At 43.3% G+C, this 26,302-nt stretch overlaps 1 protein-coding gene across 2 annotated transcripts in view; it reads right to left on the bottom strand.

Moving 5' to 3' along the window:
• XKR4 (XK related 4) overlaps positions 1-23,996 on the bottom strand; it is a 231,005-nt gene extending 207,009 nt beyond the window's left edge. For both annotated transcript variants that reach the window (XR_012994613.1, XM_076329703.1), the window contains exon 1: positions 23,107-23,996. Coding sequence is in view for 1 of the 2 variants with exons in the window: in XM_076329703.1 (XP_076185818.1) it covers positions 23,107-23,966 (860 nt within the window). In the remaining variant the exon portion in view is untranslated. The remainder of the gene's footprint in view (positions 1-23,106) is intronic.
• Positions 23,997-26,302: the final 2,306 nt, after the last annotated feature.

Genomic DNA, 26,302 nt, shown 5'->3' on the forward strand with positions numbered 1-26,302 from the left:
TTTAGATTTATGAAGCCTACCAATTAATTGGTATCATCATCCGTATTCCTTCTCATACAAGAATTTATCTTTGTACTGTTTAACAGACTAATGAGACATGTCAATTCTTTTGACTTTACAGAAAGAGAACAATGGCTTTTGCAAAAAGGCTTAAATAGCTCATTTACTGCTGGAAGTTGTGAAGTCTGGTAAAAAAAAAATCCTCTCCACCCCCTACAAAATCAAAAAGGACAGCTACCTATGGTGCAGAACAGTTATCCTTCTATCCTCGACAAAAATAATGTGATAAATTTCATAGGTGAGCAGATATGACCACCAGAAGTGGGACAATGTTATAGGGGAGGCATTTGTGAAGAGGAAAAATAGTGCTTCCACCTGAAATCTGCTAACAGCGAGCAAGAATGATAGGGGTAGGCAGGGGGAATATCAGAGGATGCAAGAAAGGAGCAGCAACAACAGCCCAGGGCTAGAAAGATAAAAGCAAGGAGGACAGGAGAGAAAGCCACTTGGGGGGATATTTACAGTGGCTGACTTCTTCCCAGGCTCCGGTTCCTCCTACGGGCAGCAGAGGAGACAGGCTCTTCCAGGGTGATAATTCAAAGCATCAAGCAGCTATAACCAGTCTTCTGCTGTCAACTCCCCTCCTGGGGGAGACTCTCTCCTTTAAGCTGAATGCAAGATTAGGTTTCCTAGGATAAATTCAGTCTTTGTGAATTCCCATACCATAGATTTTTTAAACTGTCAGCCTCCTAACTCTCTTTTTAAAGGCCCTGGTAAAAATTTTCATTGACTTGAGTGACAATATACTTTGGCCAATGCTGTGTACTAGTGAGTACCCTATCCTAAGCCCTACTGTGAACTGGGAGAAAAGAGACAATCAGAGGGTGATCGGTAGCAGGTAGTACACCTGCACAAAGCCAAGTGGCACCGTGTGGGTATGCTAGCACAGGATCTGAAAACAGCACAACACGCGAGCTAATAATTTCAGAGATTTTGATCCCAGAAATATTCATCAGCAACCTTGGAGACTGTCTGTCTCAGCACATCCTCACAACAGATGTGCAGAACACTTCTTAATTTTTAGATCCCAGACAGAGCTAGGGTTGACACAGACCACAACTTGACTAGCTATATTAATGCTGAGATGTTTCTACATGTCAGAAGCAGTCCTTTTTTCACCTACACAAATGCACAGTCTAAACTATGATGCCCACAGAGTTTGAACATTTCCAGGCTGAGATAGTGGCTGAACTGATGTAGATGCTCAATTTCCACCATACATGGCTTTTTTTTTTGGTCATCTTTTTCAGTATCTCAGTTCTTCCTCCAGCAAATCAAGAATTGTCTAATGATAGTTCAGGTCCTTCAGACTGGCATTCAGCAGCATCAATCATTCTTTCTTATTTGGGAGATGATGAGGTAATATATTGTACTAATAATGTACTAATAATTGTAGTACTACTGTACTTCCTGATAACTTTACACTTATTTCTATAGCTAATGCATGTGACCGTATCCAACTCATGTGGTCCTGGTGGTATCAATGGTCTGGTACTCTATAGAGTGGGTGTAACAAGCAACTCTCCAGTCTCTAACCCAAAAAGGCACAACTAGATAGTATAGGACAATTTCTGACCTTGGTCATACCATATCACGTTAGCTGTTTATTCCATCAAATGCCATCTCAGATTTTACAGAGAAAGTAGATCTGCTTTTGTTTTTCTATCAGAATCCACCGTTGTATGTTTTATTGGAAAAATTTTCCTTTCAGTTTTGGTTTTTCTGTTTAAATTTTCTCTCATGGATCTTTTAATGTTACATCAGACTATCGGCACAAGTTTTTCTAAAAATGAAGTGAAAGAACATTCTTGGAGATCTTATTGCCCTCTAATGTCTGTAGACGCTATTGTCTTTCCTGCTTTCCCAGACAATCCGTAACTGGGGAGAATATAGCTCTATTAACCTTGCTATATCAGCCAGAATGTCAAAATCTGTGTTATAAGTCTTCATCTTAATCATTTATGATTAAGTATTCAGATGAGATTATGTGCAACCTAATTCTACACATCCATCTCCACTTCCCTAATTAACAACAGACAGCAACAGAGGGGGAAAAACACCACTTTTCTGAAGTAACTAGGCAAAACCAAGCTTTTGTAGACAACTTTCTAAGCACATATTTATTTTTTGATGACCATTTAAGAAAGAAACATGATTAATGAAGTTATGTATATTGAATTATAAACCTGTTGCTTTACTATAGATTGCTAAATATTGCCAGTGTTAATCCCAGTAGCCCCAAAACTCTTATTTTTATGAAGCCTCACTGGTTTCAGTTCTTCCCCATCTGTCAGAGAATTTGACATGCATACAGTGAAAGTTACATAGGAGGCAACTTTCGAGGGCTCAGTGGGTAAAATTCACCCTTGTTCAGAAAAGCAATCTAAGATTTATGAACCACTAAAGATCCTTAGTCTTTACTTCTATTTAGAACTGCTTCAACTTTAAGCACCAAATTTGAGCTACTTAGACCCTAATTTTGAGAGGGGCTGAGAAAGTGTACCTCATACTGAAACTGAAGTCATTGATACACATCACCAGATTGTCGGAAAAATCAAACTTGAAAGCTACTAAAGGCATCACTTAAACTGAGGCAGCCAACTCAATCTGTAAATCACAGACTCTAAATGAAAGAGACCTCACAGGAAGAGACATGAAGCCTGTCCTGCCATTAGCCTGAAACTGACTTCTCAGTATATTTTCTAGAACTGTGCAAATAATACATTCTTTGGTTCAATGAGAAGAAAGAAAAAAATGAAGTTTAGCTCAATTAAAATCTGATCTTGGGGAGAGACAGAAGCAGGAAAAGAAAAATATGATTACATATTTTTGCATCAACCTGTAACAAGTATGATCCAATTCATAAATGAAAGCACCAAATTTCAAAATGACAAGTCACATTTTTAGCATGAAACTTCTTTTCCAAACATGCAGGCATTTGCACAAAATTACTGGAATAAGCTATCTTCAAATTTGCCAATTTCAGCCAAAACTGCTTGCTAAATGCAACCTGAATCTGTTATTATTTCCTCAAATGACATTTTTCAAACTTATTTGGGAAGGAAGCAAAGGGGGGAGGGGAAAATTGCCTGGCTCCATCCTCTGCTGCTTTTTCTAATTGCATTTAAATGATCCGTGCAACTGGTCTCCTACAACATCCCTGAGGGGTAATATTTCACAGTCTAGCTAATCTCACTATTGAAATGTGTCCTGTTTTTCAGCAAAAATTTCACTAGCGTAAAGCACAATCAGAATAACTTTTGCTGACTTCTAAAAAATTTTAAGTTAGTTCTAAGATCAAGAAGTATGCAAATACAGAATATCAGCAGAATATACAACTCTGGATGCTTTGGCAGTGCAAACTAATGTGCCATCCAAGGTGCCTCACGTCTACTCATGAGTCCAAATCTGCAGCTGAAATTGAAGAATCTTTTGGCCCAACAATATTTTGCTGTATCTGAATGAATGGTAGTTACCTTTTTTAAAAGGGGGAAAAAAAAAAAGCAATGTAAACCCAAAATGATTTTTCCGTATTACACACACTTAATATTTGATTTATTTACTCATTTATTTCTCCGGCTCACTCATGTGACTGCATTTTTTTGAGCTTAGTAAGGTCTGGCCCTGATTCTTCAGTTGCTTGTATATGTACTTAACACAGGTGGTGTGGTGTTTGCAGGACCAGAGCTCTGTATACGTTTCCTCACTGTGAAGGCTGCTGAAGCACTACTCACCAAACAAAAATCCCAACTCTTTGGGAAAAAAAAACACCTGCCGCTGCTCACAGTGATTGAGTAATCCCTTTTGCAACTATTATTAGCAAACTTACAATACAACCTAATGGCCTGATTGGGCCTTTTTTTTTTTCCCCCCAGGATGAGTAAGATACTACTTACTTTGTGAATTGCTGAACTGGAGTCAGTAAGCTGATTAAAGGAGTCAGAGACATTATTAAGCCTGTGGGGACTTCATGTGGATCCTGAGGCAGGGGTGCCTCTGCCTGCAGACCAGCACGCAGGGTAACGTGCCCAGTTACCTCTTGTACTTTAATCTGGTTTAACACTAAGTTAAGCACTACTTCACCAGTTCGGGCTGTGGTACTCTGCATGAGAGGGAATGCATTCCAGACTCGGTCCAAAACATCAATTTTTTTTTTCTTCAGACTAACTCAATTTCTGAAGCACCTAGATTTATGTAACACCAGGGAAAAGGGACACCTCCATGCCTGAGGTTAGAAAAACTCTAGTATGAACCAGCCAACAAACACTACCAAACACAGCCTAAAGAAAGCGCTTCAAAACTACTTGACATATACCTGTGTCGTTACAATTTTGGACAAGGAATATATCATCTGGCTCAGTGAAGCAATATGGTTCTGTTTCTCAATTAGTCTCATTCTCTGGCTGTTGTGCTCATTCTGCAGCAGCAGGTGAAAATGTTTCAAAGTATCAAAATTAAAATAAAGCCATTTCCACAGTAACTTTTTTACATTTTGATTTAAGGATACTACAAACTGCTACACACACAAAGCCCACCACCTCCACCTCAATTTGCAGGAACTGACGGAACTCCTTTTACTGTTACCCTGAAAACTCCAAGCAGGCAGTCTTACAAAGTACAAAGCACATGGTCAAGTAAAATACCCAGGCTACTTTTTGTTTGGAGTAGTTTATCTCTACGCTTTGGATCTAAATGATGTAGTCACCATCTTCAGCTATAACAGTTAGTTTCCCCTGTCACTTTGCAGACACCTAACTAAACACCTGAATGCTCACGGCTGCTGAGCAGCCAGTAAACTCTCACTGAGATTATGTGTCTAAACTGAGGATTGTACCTTTTGAAAAATCTCGGTCCCACATGTGTATTATCATAGCAAAGTTTAAGCAAAATTTTCTGGCATGCTGCAACATATGGAGAGCTCTAATTTAACTGTGGTCTCAGGGTATGCCACAGATAACACAAGCTTGAATCCTATTTGAGAAGATATTTAGCGGAAGCTTAAATCATTGACTCTGAAGTTTTTAAGTCCTCTGATTTCATAGCATGTGACAATACATCTCTGTAGAGCAAAATCAAAACGTAGAAAGCCTCAATTTGTTTTGACTGTATTTCTACCAGCATTTTTTTTTAATCTGTTCAGATCCTGCCTGGAGAATAAACAAAATCCCAATATGCTCAGACCAGGCTGTGAAATGCAAACTTCTATCTCATATAAAATTCAGAATTTTGAAAACAAAAGGAGCTATAGGTTGGAAATTTTGGCAAAATGTCAATGCAGTGATTTAAACATAAGTCTCCTGGATGGGAGGAGGAGAAGGAAGAGGCTAAGAGGAATGTAAACTCTCACTTAGTGCACCACGAGCTTTGGGTCACTCAGTGAAGCCATGGCTGTGGCCGCACAGTGCCCCTCTCTTAATTCAGTTGCATGGGTTGTACTTATAAACACACCTGCTAGCAAGTTAGTTCCTTTCCTACTCTACAGCCCCTTGCTAATCCCCTTCTCGTCCAGCTCTGCTGAAAACTTCCAGGATTCAAACTTCAAAAGTTTTCTCCTGCCACAATGTAGTACACACACTACATTGCCTTCGTCTATAAAATTCAGTACAGTACTGAGAAAGTTCCCAGGTTACTCTGGCAGTACTGATCTTTAGTAAATCCTGTTGCACTTTATTCCATTCCCTCCTTTAACTGTATGTCTTTAGAAAAGTTTTTAAAGGAAAGGACACTTAAAGCTTCACTTACTCATAGAACTATAGTTGCTGAATATGCAGCTGTTCTCCAGTCCTATGGTACTATCTCTATCTTAACAGATTCAAAATATAGATGTAATTCACCAGTTCTGTCAGTATTCTGGAATGGAAATTATTAATTCCCTTTGATTTTACAAAGATAAACTCATTTACTGTTGCTTTCACTGCAGCTGTGGTTATTTCTATTTTAATACCATCATTTACATTATCTGTCTTCCCTTTGCCACCATGCTAATATTATCATCTTTACTGAAAAATGAGGGAAAGCACCGAGCCATATGTAGATTATCTTTAATATCCACCCTCACAAGATAGCAGCTCTCTTTCTTCCCTTTTCTGTTGCTATTACGTAGCTGGAGTGTTTTGCTATTTGTTATTTCTTCTGTAAAGCCCAGCTCAGCTTGGCTTTGGAAAGTCTCACTTCAACCCCGACCTCTGAGATAGTGCTGATCAGACAACTGGGAAGGAAAGGGTGCAAGGGGGGAAGGTGTCGCTTGCATATTCGTAATGGTGTTGCACACATACACTTTATTTTATAGCCACACCCTACAATTTTTTCTCTTTTTTGATGTTCGGATTCCTGGCAGTATTAGCATCATTAATTTCAAAGAAATTTAATATATCTGCAAGTTTCTCCTACTAGCCATTTCCCTCAGTTATGAAATTTTGCTCTTTTGGGGAAAAAAAAACCACAACAAACACTTAGCAACTTTTTTATTTCCTCAAGAAACATAGAAGGAAGATATCTGTGATTACTCTGTTGAAGGTTATTTGGTGTTATCAGCCTTCCGTAGTGTCCTCATTGCTTACTGAGAAATTCTAAAAATTCCAAAACATCCCCATAAAAAAACAGAACACTGTAACACGTCTTATTGATACATTAGCTACTTGATGAAGACTGTCAGCTACCACATGAAAACATCTATGATGATTACTAATAGGCTGTGTTCTCCCATATCCATTTAAGTAGTTAAAATCCCCCACGATGATAACATTTCCACAGATTTCCGGAATGCCTACCCTTCCCTTCTCACAACAGGACTTTCAAGTTATTATATCATTAATACTCAGTAGTACACCAGCAGGTCTCTAGTTTGAGTTCTCTTTCCTCAGTAGCATACAACATTCAAGCCCCTATTTCCATCATGAATTCACCTGATTCAAGTTCTGCACAGATGCTCCTACTTCTTCCCTTTTCTCGCACAGGTTTTTGGTAGGTCTGTATCCATGTTTCAGCTTTTCCTTAGGGACAACACCCAGCCACTGAACAGATCAAGCACAATCCTAGCAGCAATGTGTCATCGACACTTTACTTTCTCAGCAGCTTAGTTTTCTTTGCTAACCAAATTACTATTAACATTCCTATATCCACTGTTCTGTCCTCATTTTCCCCATTTTACCTCTTGCACTAATTTTATATATATAAAAAAAAGTATAGGGGATATATGAGTTTCCGTCAATCTTCTCCTTTCATTTCTCAGTTTAAAGTCCTTCTTCCAGATGTGTCAGCACCAATTTGAGGCCAGTTTCTCAGACAAGAAGAGTGTATCTTTAGACATCTCTCTCATCCAGCTGCACAGTAATGGCTAGTGCTTCAAAACACATCCCTTGTAGCGTTATGAGTTATGTGCTGATCACCATTGCTCCATCATGCATCCACTCTCTTATCCCACTGGAACATACAGGAAATTTCCGAACATCTTAAAGACATTTTAAATCAAAGCAGAAACACATCTGCCACTGACCTAATGTTCCTTGCTTCTACTTGCATGCCATATGATCAACAGACTGTTTCCAAAATGAAAATCTCTGGCATAGTCCTGCTGAAAGACCAGGTTAACCAGGAAGTTAAACAGCAAGGCCAGCGTTACATTCACAGTAATGAGCCAAATCTTGTGGCATTATGTTTCCTCAGGTAAGCATGGATTTATATGAAGAGGGGATGGCTCCCCTTGAACCCTTCCTAGATCTATTCAGATTATACTTTATTACTTATTAACTTTGGAGAAAGAATTACTCAGCTACAGCCTTCTCTGTAGGCAAACAGGTTGTGAGAGAAGCCCTGGCTATCTTTTCCCCTTATCAGCCAGATGACTAGAAGTAGTGAGGGCAATTATTTCCTTCCCAAGAACACAGAAAAACATGTTACTCCCCAATCTCAATCTGCTCTTTTCCTGGGGAAATACAGCCCTGGGCTGCATCTTATACCAAGACAATTACATGTCCCCATGTATGATTTCATTATATAACTTTGGTATAAACACTGTTACAGTTAGAAGGCTTCCTACCGATAGGCTTGCTAGAAGATACAGACCCTAAAGGATGCAATGGACAAATGCATAAAGTATGCATTGCACTTAACATCTCTTGATTGTAGGCATCCCTTAACCCACTTCCATGGATGTGAACCAGAGATAAGTTGCTATGGTTTAATTGATTATAGCCATAATCCTTCATGAGAGTCCTTATTCTCATTCAGTGTTTAGACTAATTTTGTTAGTGTAGAGCCAGAACAGAAGAAAGTTTATGCCATATTTGTGATGCACCAAGCACAGACCAGCCTGAATACAGCTGAGCCACTCCACAAAAAGTGATGTAGTGAAAGTCCTAACCTGAGTTCAGGTATGACAGATCTGTAGCCTTGTTCTAGTAGCACACAATATCTATGCTGTAGATGTACTCCCAGCTCTGCGTTTTCCTACGCTAGGGCAAAAGCATTAGAGTGAGAAGGAATTTGTCTATTTTTAACCATAACTATTTAAGACAGAAAGAAACACAAACCTTCCCAGCACAACCAGCCTATCAGTACTTAAAGGGGGCTTATAAAAAAGATGGCAGCAGACTTTTTAGTAGGGCCTGTTGCAACAGGACAAGGGGGAATGGCTTTAAACTAGAGGGAGGTAGATTTAGACTAGATAGAAGGAAGAAATTTTTTACGCTGAGGGTGGTGAAACACTGGCACAGGTTGCCCAGAGAGGTGGTGGATGCCCCATCCCTGGAAACATTCCAGGTCAGGTTGGACGGGGCTCTGAGCAACCTGATCTAGTTGCAAGACGTCCCTGCCCACGGCAGGGGTGTTGGACTAGATGACCTTTAGAGGTCCCTTCCAACCCAAACTATTCTATGGTTCTAACCAGTAGCCAACACTCTGCGGTATAGGGTGTCAGCCTACTAGTTGCAAAGGAAGAAAAAAACAAATAAATAAAAGAGACTGTTTTAAAAAGTAAATGAGGTAAAACTTCCAGAAAGCGAGTTGTCCTCAGCAGATGGATCCCGTGGGTCAGGCAGCTCAGGAAGGGTAGGCACAGCCTTTCACCCACAGGATAAAGCAAAGGTAACTAATATACTGAAACTGTGCTTCAAAATAATAGTTCAACAAGTTAAAAAAAAGAGACACAATTGTGAGATGCTAGTTAACAAAGGACAGAAAAAATATCCACATGCTCTAAAGCTGGTCCTGGGCAACAATTTGGATTCAGAACACAAGCAGGCAAACTCTGATTTAGCATGTAATTCAGAAATCCTCTCTGAATTATGCAACTTTCATTCACTTCTGAAGAAGATATGGGAACACTGCAATCACTTGCCAAGTTTGATCCCAACATGCCATGGGGCAAATAGAGACCCTAAACTGTCATATTCTATTTAAATCATATGTAGGCTAAAGTGAGTGCAATTGCTCAGTATATTAAATTACTACTAGCGTGTTGATATTTCCTCATGAACAATCTATGGCTCTGAATTATTTATTGAGGAGGAAGTGGCTTTTGAAGTGAACATTATCTCTCTCTCAGACCTAATGCTTGAATATGATAAAAATAGTTGCCAAGAGAAAAAGGAAATTAAAAAAAAGATACTTCTATCACTGACAGCTCCCAGATTTTACCTGAGTTTTTCATGCATTTCTTCTCTTTGTGAAGTCTATATGCTAAAATGATGTTCACCTAAAAAATAATAAGACGTGGGACAGCCTGCGTCAGGAAATTGCTTGCAACAAATCACAGCTACATACACATTCAGTGATGGCAATGAATAGGAGTCCTAGACTAGTCCCATGGCTTTGTGCTTCCTTGCCTCTAGAATCCAACACTGCTCATAGAAATGCAGCTTCAAGGGAGCCGCAGAGCAGCCTTCCTCTGGCATCGAGTGGTACATCACAGAATCAAAGAGCTTTGGGTTGTAGTGGAGATGAAGGACACTTAACGGAGCATGGAGTGACAGTAGGAGCAGGGAGAAGGACCCAATTCTCCCACTGGTCCTTCAAGTTCTCAGATGCATTTTTCAAACCCTTGCCCCCTCAATAGGATTCTTCACAGGTTTTTGAGGATGGGAAAGTGAAAACACAGGTGAAGCAGCAGCAGACATAATAAGATAAATCCAGTGTGACACATTTTGCATTACAACCAAATTAGAATTTATTTGGTCAAAGAGGTATTGTCACAATAAAGTGCACTCTTGAGTGACAGCTGCAATATTTGAACGCAAAACAATTACTTGAAATAAATGTAAATAATCCTTCTGTCTTCCTTTCTCCTTCCCCACAACTATTATTAAGGTTGCTATTCATGAAGAGTTATCCAAAGAATGATTTATGGCATGCTATTAGAAGACATATTTCTATCATATTTCTATTGTTTGTTTATTTGCAAATAGTTTATATACACTAGACAGATCAAATCTTTCTGTAAATTTTCTGTAAACAGATTTGAATGTTAAGTTTATTCTTATTTCAAGGTTATTCTTCAGTTTTCAAGGTGCCGAAGTTAATTCCTTTAATAACCAATCCTTTGTGTCTACTAACTAGAAATATCCAAAACAATTTGCTATTTAAATCGTATATCATTGCTTTTGATCCTTGATTGGATGAGTAATGAAATTAAGTAAGACCCATATGAATTGTGAATATTACTACTGAATACGTAATTAAGGTTTTGATTAATATTCTGGCACTCAGGCTTAAAATACACCTTCTGTAAGTATTTGCACTAATAAAGCTCAAGCTCAAAAAATCAGTACAAGTCATTAATACAGTCAAACTGAATTCATAAGTGAACTTCAAAAGAATATTTGTAAGGTTTTTATGATGACAGTTATGAACAGTGTCCTTTTAAGTTGGACTCCTATATTAGTGCTAGCTGTCAAATAAAGCTACTGGCCATCTTTCCTCCTTAGGTGCTGGTATAAAATTAAAAATTAGGGATATAGGTTTTGCTGAGGTATTGCAAACATCCTGTGTTAATACAAGTTGATAGTTTAAACCCCAATTGTTTCAAAGCTCAATGAATCATTTTATGGAAATTTAAAATCCTTTAAGACATAGCATTATATTAAAAAAATTGAAATATTATACTTTTTATTGTAATACACTTCTATTTCTTACTTAGAGTATCCATTAGGAACATTCTTTATGTCATTACTGAAATATACTTAATTCAGCTGACAGTCAACATTTTTCAAAATGTTCTTCCCATCCAATACCTTCTGCACTTAAGGAAAGCCAATCAGAGTACCTGATATTTAACAAATAGAAAGGTATGGATGTATCATTTCATTTTTTGTTATAGAAATATCTCATTTGTAAAACACTGCAAATAATGTTGATAACAACTTATTAATATGAATTCTGCAGCAGTAGGATGTATCGCAAGTCTGGTACCTGTCCTGTTAAAAGATGTTAGCCCTGTAGAAAAGTTCTGGCTCTTATCACAGAAGGGGTTGACTCCCTTGTGAGAATCCACACACTGTGTAATAAAGAGATGGGCAGTGTAGGAATAGCTAGATTCAAGGAGAAGGACTGAGTCCAGCTCTGGAATTGACTTTGAGATGAGTTAGGAAAGGCACCTGCTCGAAAACACCGCTCTCTTTTGAACATGCTCTTAAACCACAAGTAGTAGCAACTCCTCATTACTGAAGTATCCCAAAACCTCCACATAATATCAGCCTCCTGCTGTGCTAGGAAGTTGCCAAAGGAATGGAAAGAAATCCTTCTCCCAAACAGCTTACCACCTTACCAACACAGGTGAGGCTGGACACTGTTAATACATTTCGCTGGAAGAGGAAAGGAGACACAAAGGTTAAAGACCTGCTGTGGGCTACCTGAGGCAAGTCCCACATGAAGAACCTCCCATGGCCCAAATCACAGGTTGGTCATGAGACAGTATTCTCCCTCTAGAGGGGCTGTAATTTTACACTGATGAATGTAAAACCCCCACAAACTCACAAAACAAGCCCAAATTCGCAAGTTCTCAGTCTACCTGACAGCATCTGAGTAACAGGCCCTACCTGGCAAGGGAACAGGTCCATTTGAACTAAAGCCTTCTCAGCTCCTGGCCTTTTATGCTCTGCTTATCCAAAACCACCAGCAGGCTCTACAAAAGCCTGAGCCAGACTCTTCAGAGACAAACTTAGGGACTGATGGTGGGGTGGCTTGTTTTGAACCCTTTGATAGTTTTCTCAACAGCCCTCTTGATTTAATCCATCCATGCAGGCAACACACCCAACAATTAATTAATTCTCTAAGTCAATGGGATCATTAATGGAGTAGCTCTGCCACAGAAGTGACACTAACAGAATGAAGACAGGTTATAGAAAAACATACATCTCCAAAATTTTATTTTTTAGGTACAGGAAAAATAATGAATGGCATACTTAAGTGCCAAACACAGCCCTTAGTTTAGTAAGGTAATTTTCAGACTCTGTTATCATGACTTCTTAATTAACCTGTGCAGTAAAAATTCCTAACAAATGGTTGTTGACTGTAAATGCAATGTCTCCTTCTGACACATACATTAATGCACTATTGTAAAAGTTCAAAGCCATTATTATTGAGTTGTCTCAGCCACATTAATTATCCTCTGCACTGTATTTGGCTTCACTTGGGTAAATCTTCTTTAATTGCCCAGTCTTTACTTGCAGAACATCTTTGTTTAATATACTATGAATTCTGTTTACATTTATGCTTTTTCCAATAATTCTGTGTTGAACGTAGTTTCCACCGTTACTGGTGGAAATGTTCTACACTCAGTTCATTTGTCTGCTTTCAGGCATACATGTCACTGCTTTTGAAGCTGAAACGCCCAGTGCTTGGAAGCTTTGGGCTGAAGTTGATTCTAGCACCTCCACTGCATTTTAAAAAATTCCTAACCCTTGTTAGGAACCCAGGCCATTTTTTTCCATAGCATGTTGGATCCAATTTACAAAGCAAACTAAGAGATAAGGAAAACAGCACAAGGGAGGAGGTGATGAGCTAACTTAAAGCAGCAAAAGTGGGTAGGTGAAGGAAACAGGGTGAAGGACAGAACTTTTTAAGCTGCGTAGCATATTATGGGCATAACAAGCATAAACCCTTGCAGAAAGAAATCCTTAAAATATAAAAAATTTTGCTTTAATGTCACAGTGATGTCCATTATGGAGAGATGTTCATGTTTTCAACATGTTTAACTTAAAACATGTTTTGACAGGCACATTGAAATGATAATTTGTTTTGAATTTTTTCCACCTCAATCATTTTCCATCTGAGTATCTTAAAATATTTTACAAAAATTAAGATTCATAATATCCATATAGCAACTAGACTGCAAATACATACTAAACAACTAAAGGATAACATTTTCAGAAGTATGCACTGCTTTTGACTGTCCAAGTTGAGCCATTTTAAATCTCCTTTGCCTTTTAAGAAAAAAACTAAAATGGTAATAAGCCCCACTCCAATGACAGTAAAAGGGAGATGTAGTTCTTCATTTCTGAAACTCAGGTAAAAAAAGGCAACCAAAATTATGCATACTGAAAATTTGGGCTCCACTTGCTGTGGAGCTTGTGGTGAGTTGGGAGACAAGAAGTTGGGACACTAAGATAAAGATTTCCTGGGGTTTTATTTCAGCCACAAAACTGTGCTGCTTACGTTGATAAAAATCAACTACAAAAATGTTATCAGGAAATCAACTCAGAGCAAGAACTGGGAACTCGAGCATTTTTTAAATTTGTCTAATTTTCTTTTGCACAAGACAGCAGAGGAAAAAGGTGAAACAGCTACCGAGTGACACATCAAAAATGCCTTTCCTCTTTCTTTTTTTCTAAGGTTGACTACATATGACAGAGAAATGTTGATGAAAAAATTAATAAACCAATCCCTCAGCCAATTCAGATCATCTAGAGCCACTCCCATAAACTAAGCAGGCATTTCCATGTAGATATGTATTATGGTCCTCTTTGTGGTTATACTACACATGAAGGATGAATGTTTGTAAACAGAAATACTGATGGTGTGCTTTTAGGATAAGAGAGAGAGAAGGTTAAAAGGTTGGCAACAAAATTTAATTAAGCAGTAAAAAAGAAAGACAAGGAAATCTGCATTTGGTGCCATTTGAGGGCCCTAAGTATTAGGTCTTCCTCTCCGGTCTCACGAACATGATATTTCTGTCAGCATGATGACATAGCTCCAGCCGGAAGGACAGCAAATGTCCCCATCCAGTCTCACCTCATCCTCAGTGCAGAAAGGACTCTGGGAGACAGGGTCTGAGCCCTCACAGCTGGAAAGGGCAGTGCACTCAGATCTAAAACCTGAGCAAATACTCTAATCACAAGGGACATTTCTCCAGTACTGTAAAACAAGGCAGATTCAGTAATACTTGTCGGGAATCTAAGCTCATCATTGCTCATAAAGCAGGTTTAAACAATGCTTGCCAACCGGATCCACTAAGGGATTTTGGTGCCACTCCAGCCTAGCTTCTGGTTTGCAATGGGCTTAAATGAGAAACAGGAACTCGGGCTGTGTGTGCTGGGGAGGTTCTAGACACAGCCAAAACACAGAAATACAAGCCTCTAGGACAGTTTCAAGTTGAACATTATGGTCCGTTGTGTTTAAGCTCCTCAACAAACTTCCTAACAAGGCTGTTGAGTCAATTTTCTAGATCATATTTTCAGGTCTATATGCCTGAAGACCATCTAAGTTCTGCTTTGCGGAGCTAAGTCCTATTTTAGATCTGGCTCACAGAAAGATTTCCATATAAAGCAAGCATGTAAAGATCAGGGTTAAAGAAAAATAAAAGACACAACTCCACCCATATCCCACTTTAAGATAAAAAAAGATTACACATTTATAATGACAAAGCTTATTGTTCCACACTAGCCCCTATTAAACCATTAAAGTATCAGCACAGTGGCTTTTTGTTGTTTTCTATGCATGTATAGATCCCTCTACAGAGAACTGAAGTCTAGTGCTTGATATTACAAGATACTTTCCTTGGACCTGCTGGAACTAATCTACTGATCCTACGCACCACACATGGAAAAACACCACTCAAAGAAGTTGGCAGGATCCTAGAACAGATCAGAGGTTTACATGAAAATATCCCATTAAAGTGAGTAATGTCAAAAACTGTGGCACTGCTAACCTTCATTCTTAAGGGCAGAAATCAATCTGGTATGTAGTAGCTGATAGAGATAAGGAAAACTGTTCTTCCATCTGCAGGTTAATTCACTTTTTATTCATGCTAAAACATCTGCATCTTTCGCTGAAGCAGCTGGTACTGATCCTTGGTACATTAGTCTTGCTTAAGTCACACCTTCCAATTTTAGAAGAACAAGAAGTTACTTTTGTTGCCACATCATTGGCTGCCAAACTTCCTTTGAAAACACCCCACAAAACAGTCTTGCTCCATTTGCTTCAACTCGTGGTATCAAATCATTTGTAACTGATAGCCTTAACCACCCCCACTGACTATCCCTGCCAATCAAAAAGATTTATATGGCTCGCCATACAAATCTTATACCATGAACATTTGAACAGCACAAGCATGTTGTCAAAGGAAAAGTAATGGAAATCATAACATAGTATAGCAATTATTTTATCTTGGGGGAAAAAAATACATTATTACCCATTTCAGCCATTCAGGGAGGGAAACAGAATGAGAGGGAGTGGTAAGAAACCACTTCAGCAATCAGAGACCACAGGGAGATGATAATTCAGGTTATGGTTATCAGGAAATTCAGGTAAAATCTCTTGGAAAAATGTATTTCCAAGACCTATTAACTTTTAATTCTAAAATTTATGAAAAAATACTTGAGTACTCCCTCCCCTATAAACTGTCAAACTGATACCACACATTTGTATTTATCATTTTTCAGATGACTACTCACTGCAATCAGAGTTTATCTAACAATTTCTTTGTGTATCTAACATTTTCGCTGTGAGTTTGCCCAGACATAAAACTCTTCTTTTTTCCTGCCTCCTTCTCCAGTCTCTCAAGCAGTCACTTAGAAAATTATTCAAATAATCTCTCTTCGGTCAGTGGCTGAAGGGAAATAAACTGGAGTTTTAGGTACACAGCATACAAGGATTAACTGGTATTCCTGTGCCTTTTCATAACCTGCTTCCTTTTATATGTTCCCTCAATTCTCCCTCATGTTCTCTTTTATATCAGCCTCCTTCCATTTTAAAAATCAAACAAATCAAAACAGTTCTTTTTATAGCCTGTTTGCCACTTCCACTCCTATATGTCTACTTGACATAATGTATACAACTTACAGCTGTGCTAAAATGGACAAAAATGGCACCACTTTGTAAACATACTTTAGCAACCACAAATTTCTACTGTACCTTGAAATGCAAGCAAAAAAGCTATTGATTTTGTCTGTGCCTGATAAATTCCTCCCAAACAACCTGTTTACTAAAACTGTAAGTCACTGCTGTGATTAATCTGCTGTGTATTAAAAGCTACTTAATTGGAACACAGAGATGGCAGAACGAGCTAATACTCTTATAAGTGACATAGGAATTGATTTCATTTTAATTTTACTAGAACTTTTGTATCTTTGTAGCCAAGTCAGTCCTTATGGACAAATATTAAGGACTAAGCCAGCTGACAGAGAGAGTACTCTTCCGGACAAGGTAAACTCTGATGTAAATAACCTGAAGATATGGAGCAGGATTTAACTGAAGCTATAGATCATGCTGTGATGTTACACTTTCTTGCTTTCCCACAGGAGCCTTGGACATGCAAACTGACCTTTCAGCACTAAACACTTTCCCTGATGTAAGTAACACAGAAATTTTAGCTAGAAAAACTCATCTGGTTGCAAGAACCTTCTGCAAGATGACAACATCTAGAAACAAACTAACGTGAAACATTTCTTTGAATTTATGGTATGTACGTATAGCCATTCCGGCACGCCATCGGAGAACTCTGGAATAATACCTGTACATGGTGACATGAAATCCTCTGAAACACAAACCTTTAAACTCTTACAGATTTTTCCACTGTTTTGGAAAAAGCCAAATATAAATTCTTCCTATATATAAGTTTCTAGAAAGCATTCTGTGTATAAAATATTAGCTCTCCTACTAAGCCAATTGAGCAACCAGAAAATTTAGTGCTTAAGCAGTACTTTGAAAATCTGAACACTTACATAACTGAGAAATATTCTCTATAGTGAGAACCCTTATTAATTATTAAAGTATAGTATCTTTCTTCTAAAGTACATCAGCATCTTTTACATGTAGCTTAGGTTATTAGAATAAACTGAATACCAAATCTGATTTGTATGCAGACTTGTAAGAGATTTTTAAGAACATAGTAAAGATTCACTTTTGTGTTTCAAAAAAATTACGAAAGGCACAGCCTTCATCTGCATATCACTGTCTCCAGAAAAAAAGAAGAAAAAAATTTTAAAAAATTTGAATATTTATTCTGCTGAATGTATTAGCAAAAGTTTAAATGTAGTTAAGCCACCTACAGGAGGGGCTGCCCCTTCTAATCCTGCTTTCTGAGGGGAAAAAAATGAAAAGTTTAATTCTTATTTCTGACAGTCTATCACCTTTCCTGAGTCCTAAAGACACAGCAAACAAAATAGTTAGCCAATAGGACTTTAACTCAAGCACTGCAGTAACTCAATAAAAGAAATATGGTATTGCTGAGTGGTAGCATTTCACTACACTAAGAGACAGATGGGGAGGATATGCAATAATCTTGTCTAGGAAACGGCTATGACTCATAAATTTGGACTCAATGTGACAAATTATCTGACAGATTTCAAAACAGTGAGAAAAACTGGTGTCAGATTGAGATATTATCACATCTCAATGTGAAGTCCAATGGCAGCTGGAATTATTGACCACCTAACCACACTGAACTCTACACTACTACTGAACAAAAGTGTCAAAACTACTATGCAGAGCAAAAGCGCGAAAACAAATGAACCTATTTAAGGATGGAGTTGAGCTGATTTAAAGACTGGTGATGTTTTTCTTAATTGCAACTACCTTGCTCACAGTTCCAGCTCAGGGCCGCAGTCATGCTTAATAGTGAGCACCCGAGGAAGTTGTAAGGACTTCTCATACACAGTGCAGACGCCATTTCCCCTTTTTTTTTTTGAAAATTGCAAGAGCATCAACTGATTACAGAGGTGAAGCTATGAATGCAGGCAATGAAATTTCTTCGGCGGATGATCCAGTCCTGTGGAAAATGCTTCCACAGGGCACCATAGAGACTGCAACTCACAGTGCTTCAAGAACCCAGCATCACCTCTCAACCCTCCTCCAACGTTTTTTTTTTCCAAATAAGAACCGGGAAGAAGGAAAACAATGATTTCTTAGTATTACACATGAACAAATATAGCTAAATCATAGCATCACTTCTCAGGGAACCAGACCCACAGATACCTGCCCTGGACAAGTGCCACCTGGAAGGGCCAGTGATTAACCTGGCGTCTCCTCCTTCTCTAGGTGGGTTCCCACACAGCTAGCAAATCTAAGCCAAAACCCCTCACTCTGTTGAGAGGGATGTACTTAATCATCTCACTATCATCTCAGCTACCCAGAAATAATTTTAAAGGGTAATTTCCAGTCCTCTTCTTTCCAATGATTCACCCTTCCTCTGGCCTTGTTGGCTACAGAAGCTTGACAGTTCCCTTTCAGGGACTTCGACTGCAGCCTTTCAGACAACATGACAGCCACCATGGGAACCTCCAAGCGCTCCCAGCACCCAGGCAGCCTGCTCACACCATTCCCCTACAAGGCACAACAGTTGTCCTGGGGAGTTACTTCTTGCTTTCCAGACACCGTAAAATGGGCACTACCAAGTCCTCCAGTCTCCTTCTCTCAACTACCCAGTTTCCCACAACCCATGCTCCCCCCAGAGCTGGCTCTCAGGACCCCTTTACCCAGCTTCAGGAGCATGGTTTTCCGGTCCTGCCAGCCCAAAGGAATCTCATCCAGAGAAAAAGTTTTCAAGGAAATTAACCAGCTCCACAGATGCCAAGTGAATGCTATTATCTCTTACATCCATTCACCACGTCCTGCTATCCACTGTGAAATCTGAAAGCCAGGGCTAAGCCTGGGAAGCTTAGTGAATCAAAGGGATGCTCAAGGGCAGCGGTTACATACTTTCATGCCAGGCTTGAAGGGCAATAGTTTACCTGAATCCTACTGGCCCATATACTTCTACATAGTCCTTACAGGCTATAAATTAAAGCATCCACTTCCCTTTTTTTCCTTTCAACGGAATACAAAGACTCCGTGCATTACATCCTCCTTGTACTCCCCAGAGTCTACTAACAAAAAGCCGTGTCTCTCACAGCACCTACTTGGGAGAACAGGGCTCCGTAGTGTGGCTTCCATGCCCATATATTCGTAAAAAGCACAACACGCCGGAAGTGTGGATAAGGAAATGTATCTGTATCTGCCTCTGAAGGCAGAATCTCATCAGTGATCATACTTTAATATGAAATTAGCTGCCAACAAAAGGCCTAGTCTCTGCACTCAGCTGTGGCGAGCAACTCCTCAGAGACTTCACTGGGATTTTAACTGAGGGACAGTGTTATCGGGAAGTCTGTGAACATCCAACCCCCTGAAAAAAAAAAATGTATATGCTTATTCTTCAAAATGGAAGAATTCAGTCTTCTGAAATTTGTGGGGAAAAAAAGTTATACCAATTTCAAAAGAAAAAACAAGATACATTTTTATTCAGAACTGACTGGCAGCTTAGCTGCTCCTGCATCTCCTCGTCTTTACGCTCTAGGAAAAAAATGTTTTAGTAATTTTAGATTGCCTATTTCCAGCATTGTTCCATGCCGCATTAAAGACCTCATTCATTTCCCATTAGCACGTTTTAGTTAAAATTAACACATAATCATTTTCAATGATCTGGCTTTCAATATATTTGTAAACAAAAATTAATCTCGAATGTAAGACAAGGAAAAGCTTTGGAATTGTTAAAAATCATCCTGACAGAACTAATCACTAAAACCACATTTTTTAACTTTTTTTTTTTTAATCTAAGAACCCTGGGATTGCCAGTTGTACCCCCAGTTCCTCAGGATGGCTTCCTTAAATAAGCAATTGACACAATTCCTCCCAAAACCTTTGGCAATGTGACAAATAAAGGGAAATGGAAGACCTCAAGAATCAATTCAACACTTTAAGAGGAGACAGAAGACAGTGAACGCCAAATGAAAGCAGAATGAGCACCAATCTCAGTATACTGAGAACAAGGCACAAGCAAACCTCTCTTCTCGTACCCTGGTATCCTTGCCCATATGCAAAACTAACAAACACCAAAACCTCAGTTCTCATACTGAGGGCTCCTTGTTGACAGAGAAACGACAGAAATAGTACTGTAATTTTTGCTTGTGCAGGATTCAATACAATAGGTAACAGAAGACATAAATATAGGTATAGGAGAGCTTTAACCAGGGCCAAAAGAAAAAGAGAAGGAAAAACTGAAAGCTGGGAGAAAACACGGAGATAGAGACACAGAATAAAGGGTAACGTGGGTTTTGTCAACTGTGGGGACAGTGCCCCCAGCACTTGTGGTGGTAACACAGCTGGCACGGTCTGTTTAGTTGCATCAAAGAAGGAGTTAGTCTCCAAACACATGCAACTGGAAAACACTTTAGATCATCCTTCAGCCTAAATGCTCAGGAACTGTTTGCTCAGGCCAGTGCAGATGTTACACTGCGGAGCAGAAGTTTTGGACTACGAAGTGTGAGTGCGCCATTTTCCAGAAAATCATAATTGTTTTCCACAGATCACGTTAGTTCTGACTCCATGATTATATACAGAGTTTCCCAGGGGTTGATGTGACCTCTCCTTTTTGGTGCTGATTATTAGTTTTAGATGACTCCAAAGGCTCTCCCTTATGAGGAATATACCTAGGGAATTAAAATGAAGTCACTTTAATCAATTATGAAGTGCTGATATGCAAGACTGCATACAACTGACCATATAATTTGTACTTTTGTGGAAAACTGCAAATAAATACTACTAAGTTACTGACAGACAAACAATTCTATGGCTCTGTTTCACTGGAAAAAAAAAGCCTAAGAGGCTAAAACGTAAATAATGTCCTAACACTCCCCGTCAATTTAATATTCTGGTAGTCTTATGCTACTGCACATAAAACATGAAGAAAAGCTACATATGATCAAAAGAGGCTAGCTAGAGCTAGCTTTAAATATAGAGGACTAGGTGCTCTTGCAAGGAGCAAATCTTATGTTAAAAGAGACTGTGCTTCATCAAAAAGCAAGCAGCTGGAGAGCTCTAAATCCCAGCTACCTCATCTGACAGAAGTGCTGTGCAATGTCAGATCACACCCTGCTCCACCCAAAGCCCTGCTCTTTGTGTTTTCCAATACAGAGTCACGACACCAGACTTTGTAAAACTCTCTTCTGTGTCACTCAGCATGATACACACTGTTTATCTTCTATATGGATGAGCATCAACATGAATTTCTATGTACAATTTGAGCCATTGTACCTACTCTTCTGTCTCTGCAGGATCAGGACTAAATATTACATAAAACCATCTCGTTCAGAAAATCCTAAATTTAACTTGTGTTCAGCCATAGAGGTAGAGCATACAGGAACATACAAGCATACAAGATCCAGAACAAAGCATCGCTTTTTGTTCAAAATTCCGCTTCCCTCTCAAGTTGTGTCATAGTTAATATCGAGCACACCTGTAACTTGGAGTTAGTTTCACAAGTTTAGAAAATTGTATTTGTTATAATAAACCAAAGAATCTGGAAAGTGAAAGATATTTAGTTATGGCATCCCAAGATCTTCAGTCTATTATCTAGCAGCACTTGGATTCCTTGATGCTTGAAGGCCACAAGCAGAACTGAGCCGTACTGGATACTGCACTAATACAGAGCAAAAGACAGTCCCTGTCCAAAGGGGTGGGACAGAGATTAAAAAGGCCACAGTTAGAAGTTTAGAGTAAAAACAAATTAAACTCTCTAATGAAATAATTGTGAAAAACTAGTGTTTCCAGAACAGAAACATGAAGGAATTCCTTTCCACCCATCAGACAAGAAACCCCAAAAGTATTTTCAGCTGTTGCTTTAGTGCACTGCCCCACTGGACGACCTTCTTCAACACAGCATCTATCTGCCACGATTTTATGTGGAAATTTTAACTCCTTATATTCTATGTATTCTGAACTCTGCACTTTTCAGGCAGCACTAAATGTATTTGCAGGGCGTTTTGTCTCCATATAAATCTTTCCTGGAAATGTGCTTAAAATAAAGGAAAACATTACTTTTGCAAACTATGATGTCATCTCCCTTTTCAGTAAGTGCCTTCCACAACCTGCTTCAGCACATCCTTTCCGTAATGCACGTAACGTCGCTTGCGAATGTTTTTGAGAGCAGCTACTGAAAAGTTTGATTTAGAAGACATTCCTTTACTAATCACATATACAGAAAACGCAGACGCATAGCAAGGAGCCGACTGCACGCAGCATATTTACATATAAATATCCAAACGCGGCAACGGGGTGTTCATTAACAGTTTCTGAAAAGCAACTCTTCGCTGTCAGTGAAGTTCCCTGCTGGCGGCAACGCTGTCCTGGCCACACGTCAGGAGACCGGGAGACGCACGTTATCGGGATACTCCCCTTTTCCCCCGCCTGTTCCCTTTTTTTACTTAGCCCGGGTTTAAAGGTTTAAAGGTTACTTTACTCGGCACAGGTTTCCCGGGAAGTTTAGGGCACCTCGCGTCAGCCGGGCGCCTCCCGGGGCGGCGGCCGCCGGCGCGGCACAGGGCGCTCGGAGACCCGGCGGGGCTCCCCTCGACGGGGCGGGACGCCCCGCGCCCGCGGCCACTCGCGGCCCCGCGGGGACCCGGCCGCCCCCGAGCCCCCTCACGGGCCGGCGGGCCGGGGCGCGCTGGCCCGAGGAGGGACCCCGAGGGGGGACAGGCGGCCGCTCGCCCTGCGCGGTCCCGCCCGCGGCCGTGCTCCCTCCCCCGCGGCGAGGGGAGCCGGCCCCGTCCCCCGCGCCGCCCCGGCCCGGCTCCTCACCTCCAGACCTGCCCGAGCTGCAGGATGTGGACGAGCGACTGCAGGAGCCAGATACAGAAGGCGCAGGACGCCGACCGGCCGCCGCCGCCGCCGCGGGGACCGGCGGCGCCGCTGCCGGCGGCGTTGCTGCTGCTGTTGCTGCTGCTGTTGGTGGCGTTGCTCTTGCTGGCGGTGGACGCCTGCCGCTGCGGCGTGCAGGGGCGAGCGGCGTCGATGTCCGCGGCCGCCGAGCCGCTGCTCACCAGCAGCTTGCTCTCGGCGGCGGGGCAGTGCCCGGCGGCGGCGGCGGCGGCGGCGGCGGCGCTGTCCTCGGTGCTGAAGTCGTGCGCGAACCAGCGGAAGCTGAAGACCTGCACGGAGAGGGAGCCCAGCAGCACGAAGAAGAGGGTGAGCCCGAACCACCAGCGCTGGCCCCGCAGGTAGTAGTCGACCGCCAGCCAGATGTCGGTGCCCACGTCCGCGAAGTACACGGCCAGGGCGGCCAGGATCCAGAGGCAGTCCCACAGCGAGTAGCGCCGCTGCTCCCTGCCCAGCCGCAGGCACAAGGAGGACGAGCCCCCGCCCGAGCCCCGGGAGCCCCCGCCGCCGCCGCCGCCGCCGTCTCCTCCTCTGCCGCCGCCGCAGCAGCAGCAGCAGCAGCAGCGGGAGCCGCCGCCCGAGCCGTCCCCGCCGCCGCCGCCGCTGCAGCACCCGCCCCCGGGCGCCTCGTCGTCGTCGCTGCCGCCGCCCGGCCCGGCGCCGGCGGGCAGCCCCGGGGCCAGCGCCTGCACGGAGCCCGAGTGCTCGGAGTTCTGCAGCGGCGTGAACGCCACCTCGCCGCCCTTCTTCATCTTCCGCCGCCCGTCCGACTTCGCGGCCATGATGCCTCCCTCAGCCCCGCCGGAGAGCAAGCGGGAGCAGCGAGCGCTCCTTTATCCCGCGCCTCCCCCTGCTCCTCCTCCTCCGCCTCCTGCCTCCTGCCTCCCGCCCTCCGCCGCCGCAGCCGCCGCGGACCCGCCGCTCCCCTCGTGCCCTGTCCCCGCTCCGCGCCGGGCTGCGCGCCCGCGGGCGGCTCCTCCGCGGCGGCCGCGCCCGCAGCGCCGCCTGCCTGCGGGGAGCCGCGTTCAGCCCGCCCGCCCCGCCGCCGCCGCCTCCGCGGGGGCCGGCGGTGCCGGGGCCGCCGCCGCCGCGCTCTGCCCGAGCCGGGAGCAGGCAGGGCAGCGCTGCCCGGAGCAGCGCATCCCGCCCCCGCCTCCCCGCCCGCCTCCGCCCGCACCCGCCGCCGCCACCACCCAGCTGACTGACGCCGGGAAAGAGGATGACCTCATCCCTCTTCCCTCGCTGCCGCCGCCCCCCGCCCGGCACCGGCACTGGCGCAGGGGCGGGGAAGGGGGCGCTCGGCCGCCGGGAGGAAGGGCCCGGCGCGGCCCCGGGCGTGCGGGAGCACGGGCCCTGCGGCGGCGGGGGGAGGCGGCGGCTCGGCTGCCCGGCCTGGGGAGGTGGGCGCGGCGGCGGCGGGGAGCCGGCTGCTCCGCGGGGCGAGGGAGCGGGTCGGCGGGGAGAGGCGGGGTGTGGCCGGCGCCCCCCGGGTCCGGGGCTGGGGCTCCGGGAGCGGGAGGGGCGCGGCGCTGCTGCCGGCTCCGCTGCCGCCCCCCGGTGTCCTCGGCGCCGCTTGGGGTGAGTCTGCCCCCCCGGCGGGGGGGGCGGAGTGGCGGGACGCGGGTGGACGCGGACGGGGCGGCGAGGAGGGCGGCGGCCCCCCCGGGTTTCTCGCTGCGAGCGGGGATCCTCGGACCGGAGGGAGCCGCCGCCGCCGCCCCAGCGCGGTGACGGGGGGCCGGGGACGGGACCGACGGTGATGCCGAGCCGTAGCGCCCGGCGCTCAGAGCGGGAGCCAGCCGCCGGCGCCCGCGTAGCTGCGCTGACCCCCCCGGCCCGGGAAGTCCCGCGCGGGGCGGGCGGACGCTGCCCCGCCCGTCCCGTCGGAAACGCTGCCGTAGTTCCCCTAACTTTGCGAAATGCGGCTGAGAGGTGCAATTCCCGAATTGTGCCGTGACTCACGCTCGCTTAGAGGCGTTCGGGGGAAGCTGAGGACACACCGTTTTACTCCGCCACCCGGAGAAATCGCATTTTATGCATAAAATTCACTAAGCGAACTCACGATGCCTCTCACCGCCCCTTTCCCCGCAGCTCCGGCTGCCCCCGGAGCGCGGCCGCTCCTCAAAGCTCACCCGGGTATTTCGGTGGCAGAGGTGGCCCCGCCTGCAGTTTTCAACTTAGGCGGCGAGCGGCCGAGGCCGGGGGGAGCCGTCCCGGGCGGAGCCGGCGGCCGCTCCCCGGCGAGGAGCCCAGACCCCCCGGGCGGCCCCGCGGCAGCCGCCGCCCTCCGAGGCCGGCGGGGGACACAGGTATAGGGTGGCTCCCCGGTCCCTGAGAGCCACCGGCCTCCTGCCCCCGGGAGTCACCCGGGAGTTACCCGGGCCGGGAAGCCCAGCTGCCGGGCGCAGGGCTCGGGGTGCGGGCGGGGAGGGCCGTTTGCCACCCACCCTTGGCCCTTCTGCCCTCTCTGCCCTCCTGCATCTCCAAAACGTACGGGATGAGCAACTGATTGACCTCTTCGACTCCCTTTTTTTTTTTGCTCCTTTGGAGTGCTTTATAAGCATGTCCTCTCCCTCCTTAAAATAGAGCAGTGAGGTAGTTCAACCACATTGCTGGAATATCTTAATAGGAATGCCAGTGAGACTGCGATAGGGCACTGTTACGTTAAGATACGTGACTAAATATAGCCCCTTCAACTTCATTAATTAAAGAGAAGTAGTCATATGGACAGCTGAAAAATCTGCCTTCTAACTCTTAAATGTACATGGTAAGTATAAAGTTGCCTTTTGGAAATTAGCTTTTACCGATATATACCCCAGATTTCAAGAAAAGGCTGCAGCACGCATTACTGTATTATTCAAAGAGTGCTAAGCACACAAAAATCAAACTTTGAAATGTGAAGAGCACACATAAAACTAATTTGGCTTGTTATTTTTGCATGTTATGACACATTACAAGAGTCTTTAATTACATCATCACATAATGGTTCTTAAATAATACACGTTTGCTCTGCAATCTCTGTTACAGTGGTGTAGCTGTGCCTTTATTTCTATTCCTTTTGTAACCCCATATTAATTTCGTTCTTATTACAATCCATATGATCTTTATTGCCTTAGAC

This window comes from Aptenodytes patagonicus, chromosome 2 (genome assembly GCF_965638725.1).
Source record: "Aptenodytes patagonicus chromosome 2, bAptPat1.pri.cur, whole genome shotgun sequence".
In the NCBI taxonomy this organism is placed as follows: Eukaryota; Metazoa; Chordata; class Aves; order Sphenisciformes; family Spheniscidae; genus Aptenodytes; species Aptenodytes patagonicus.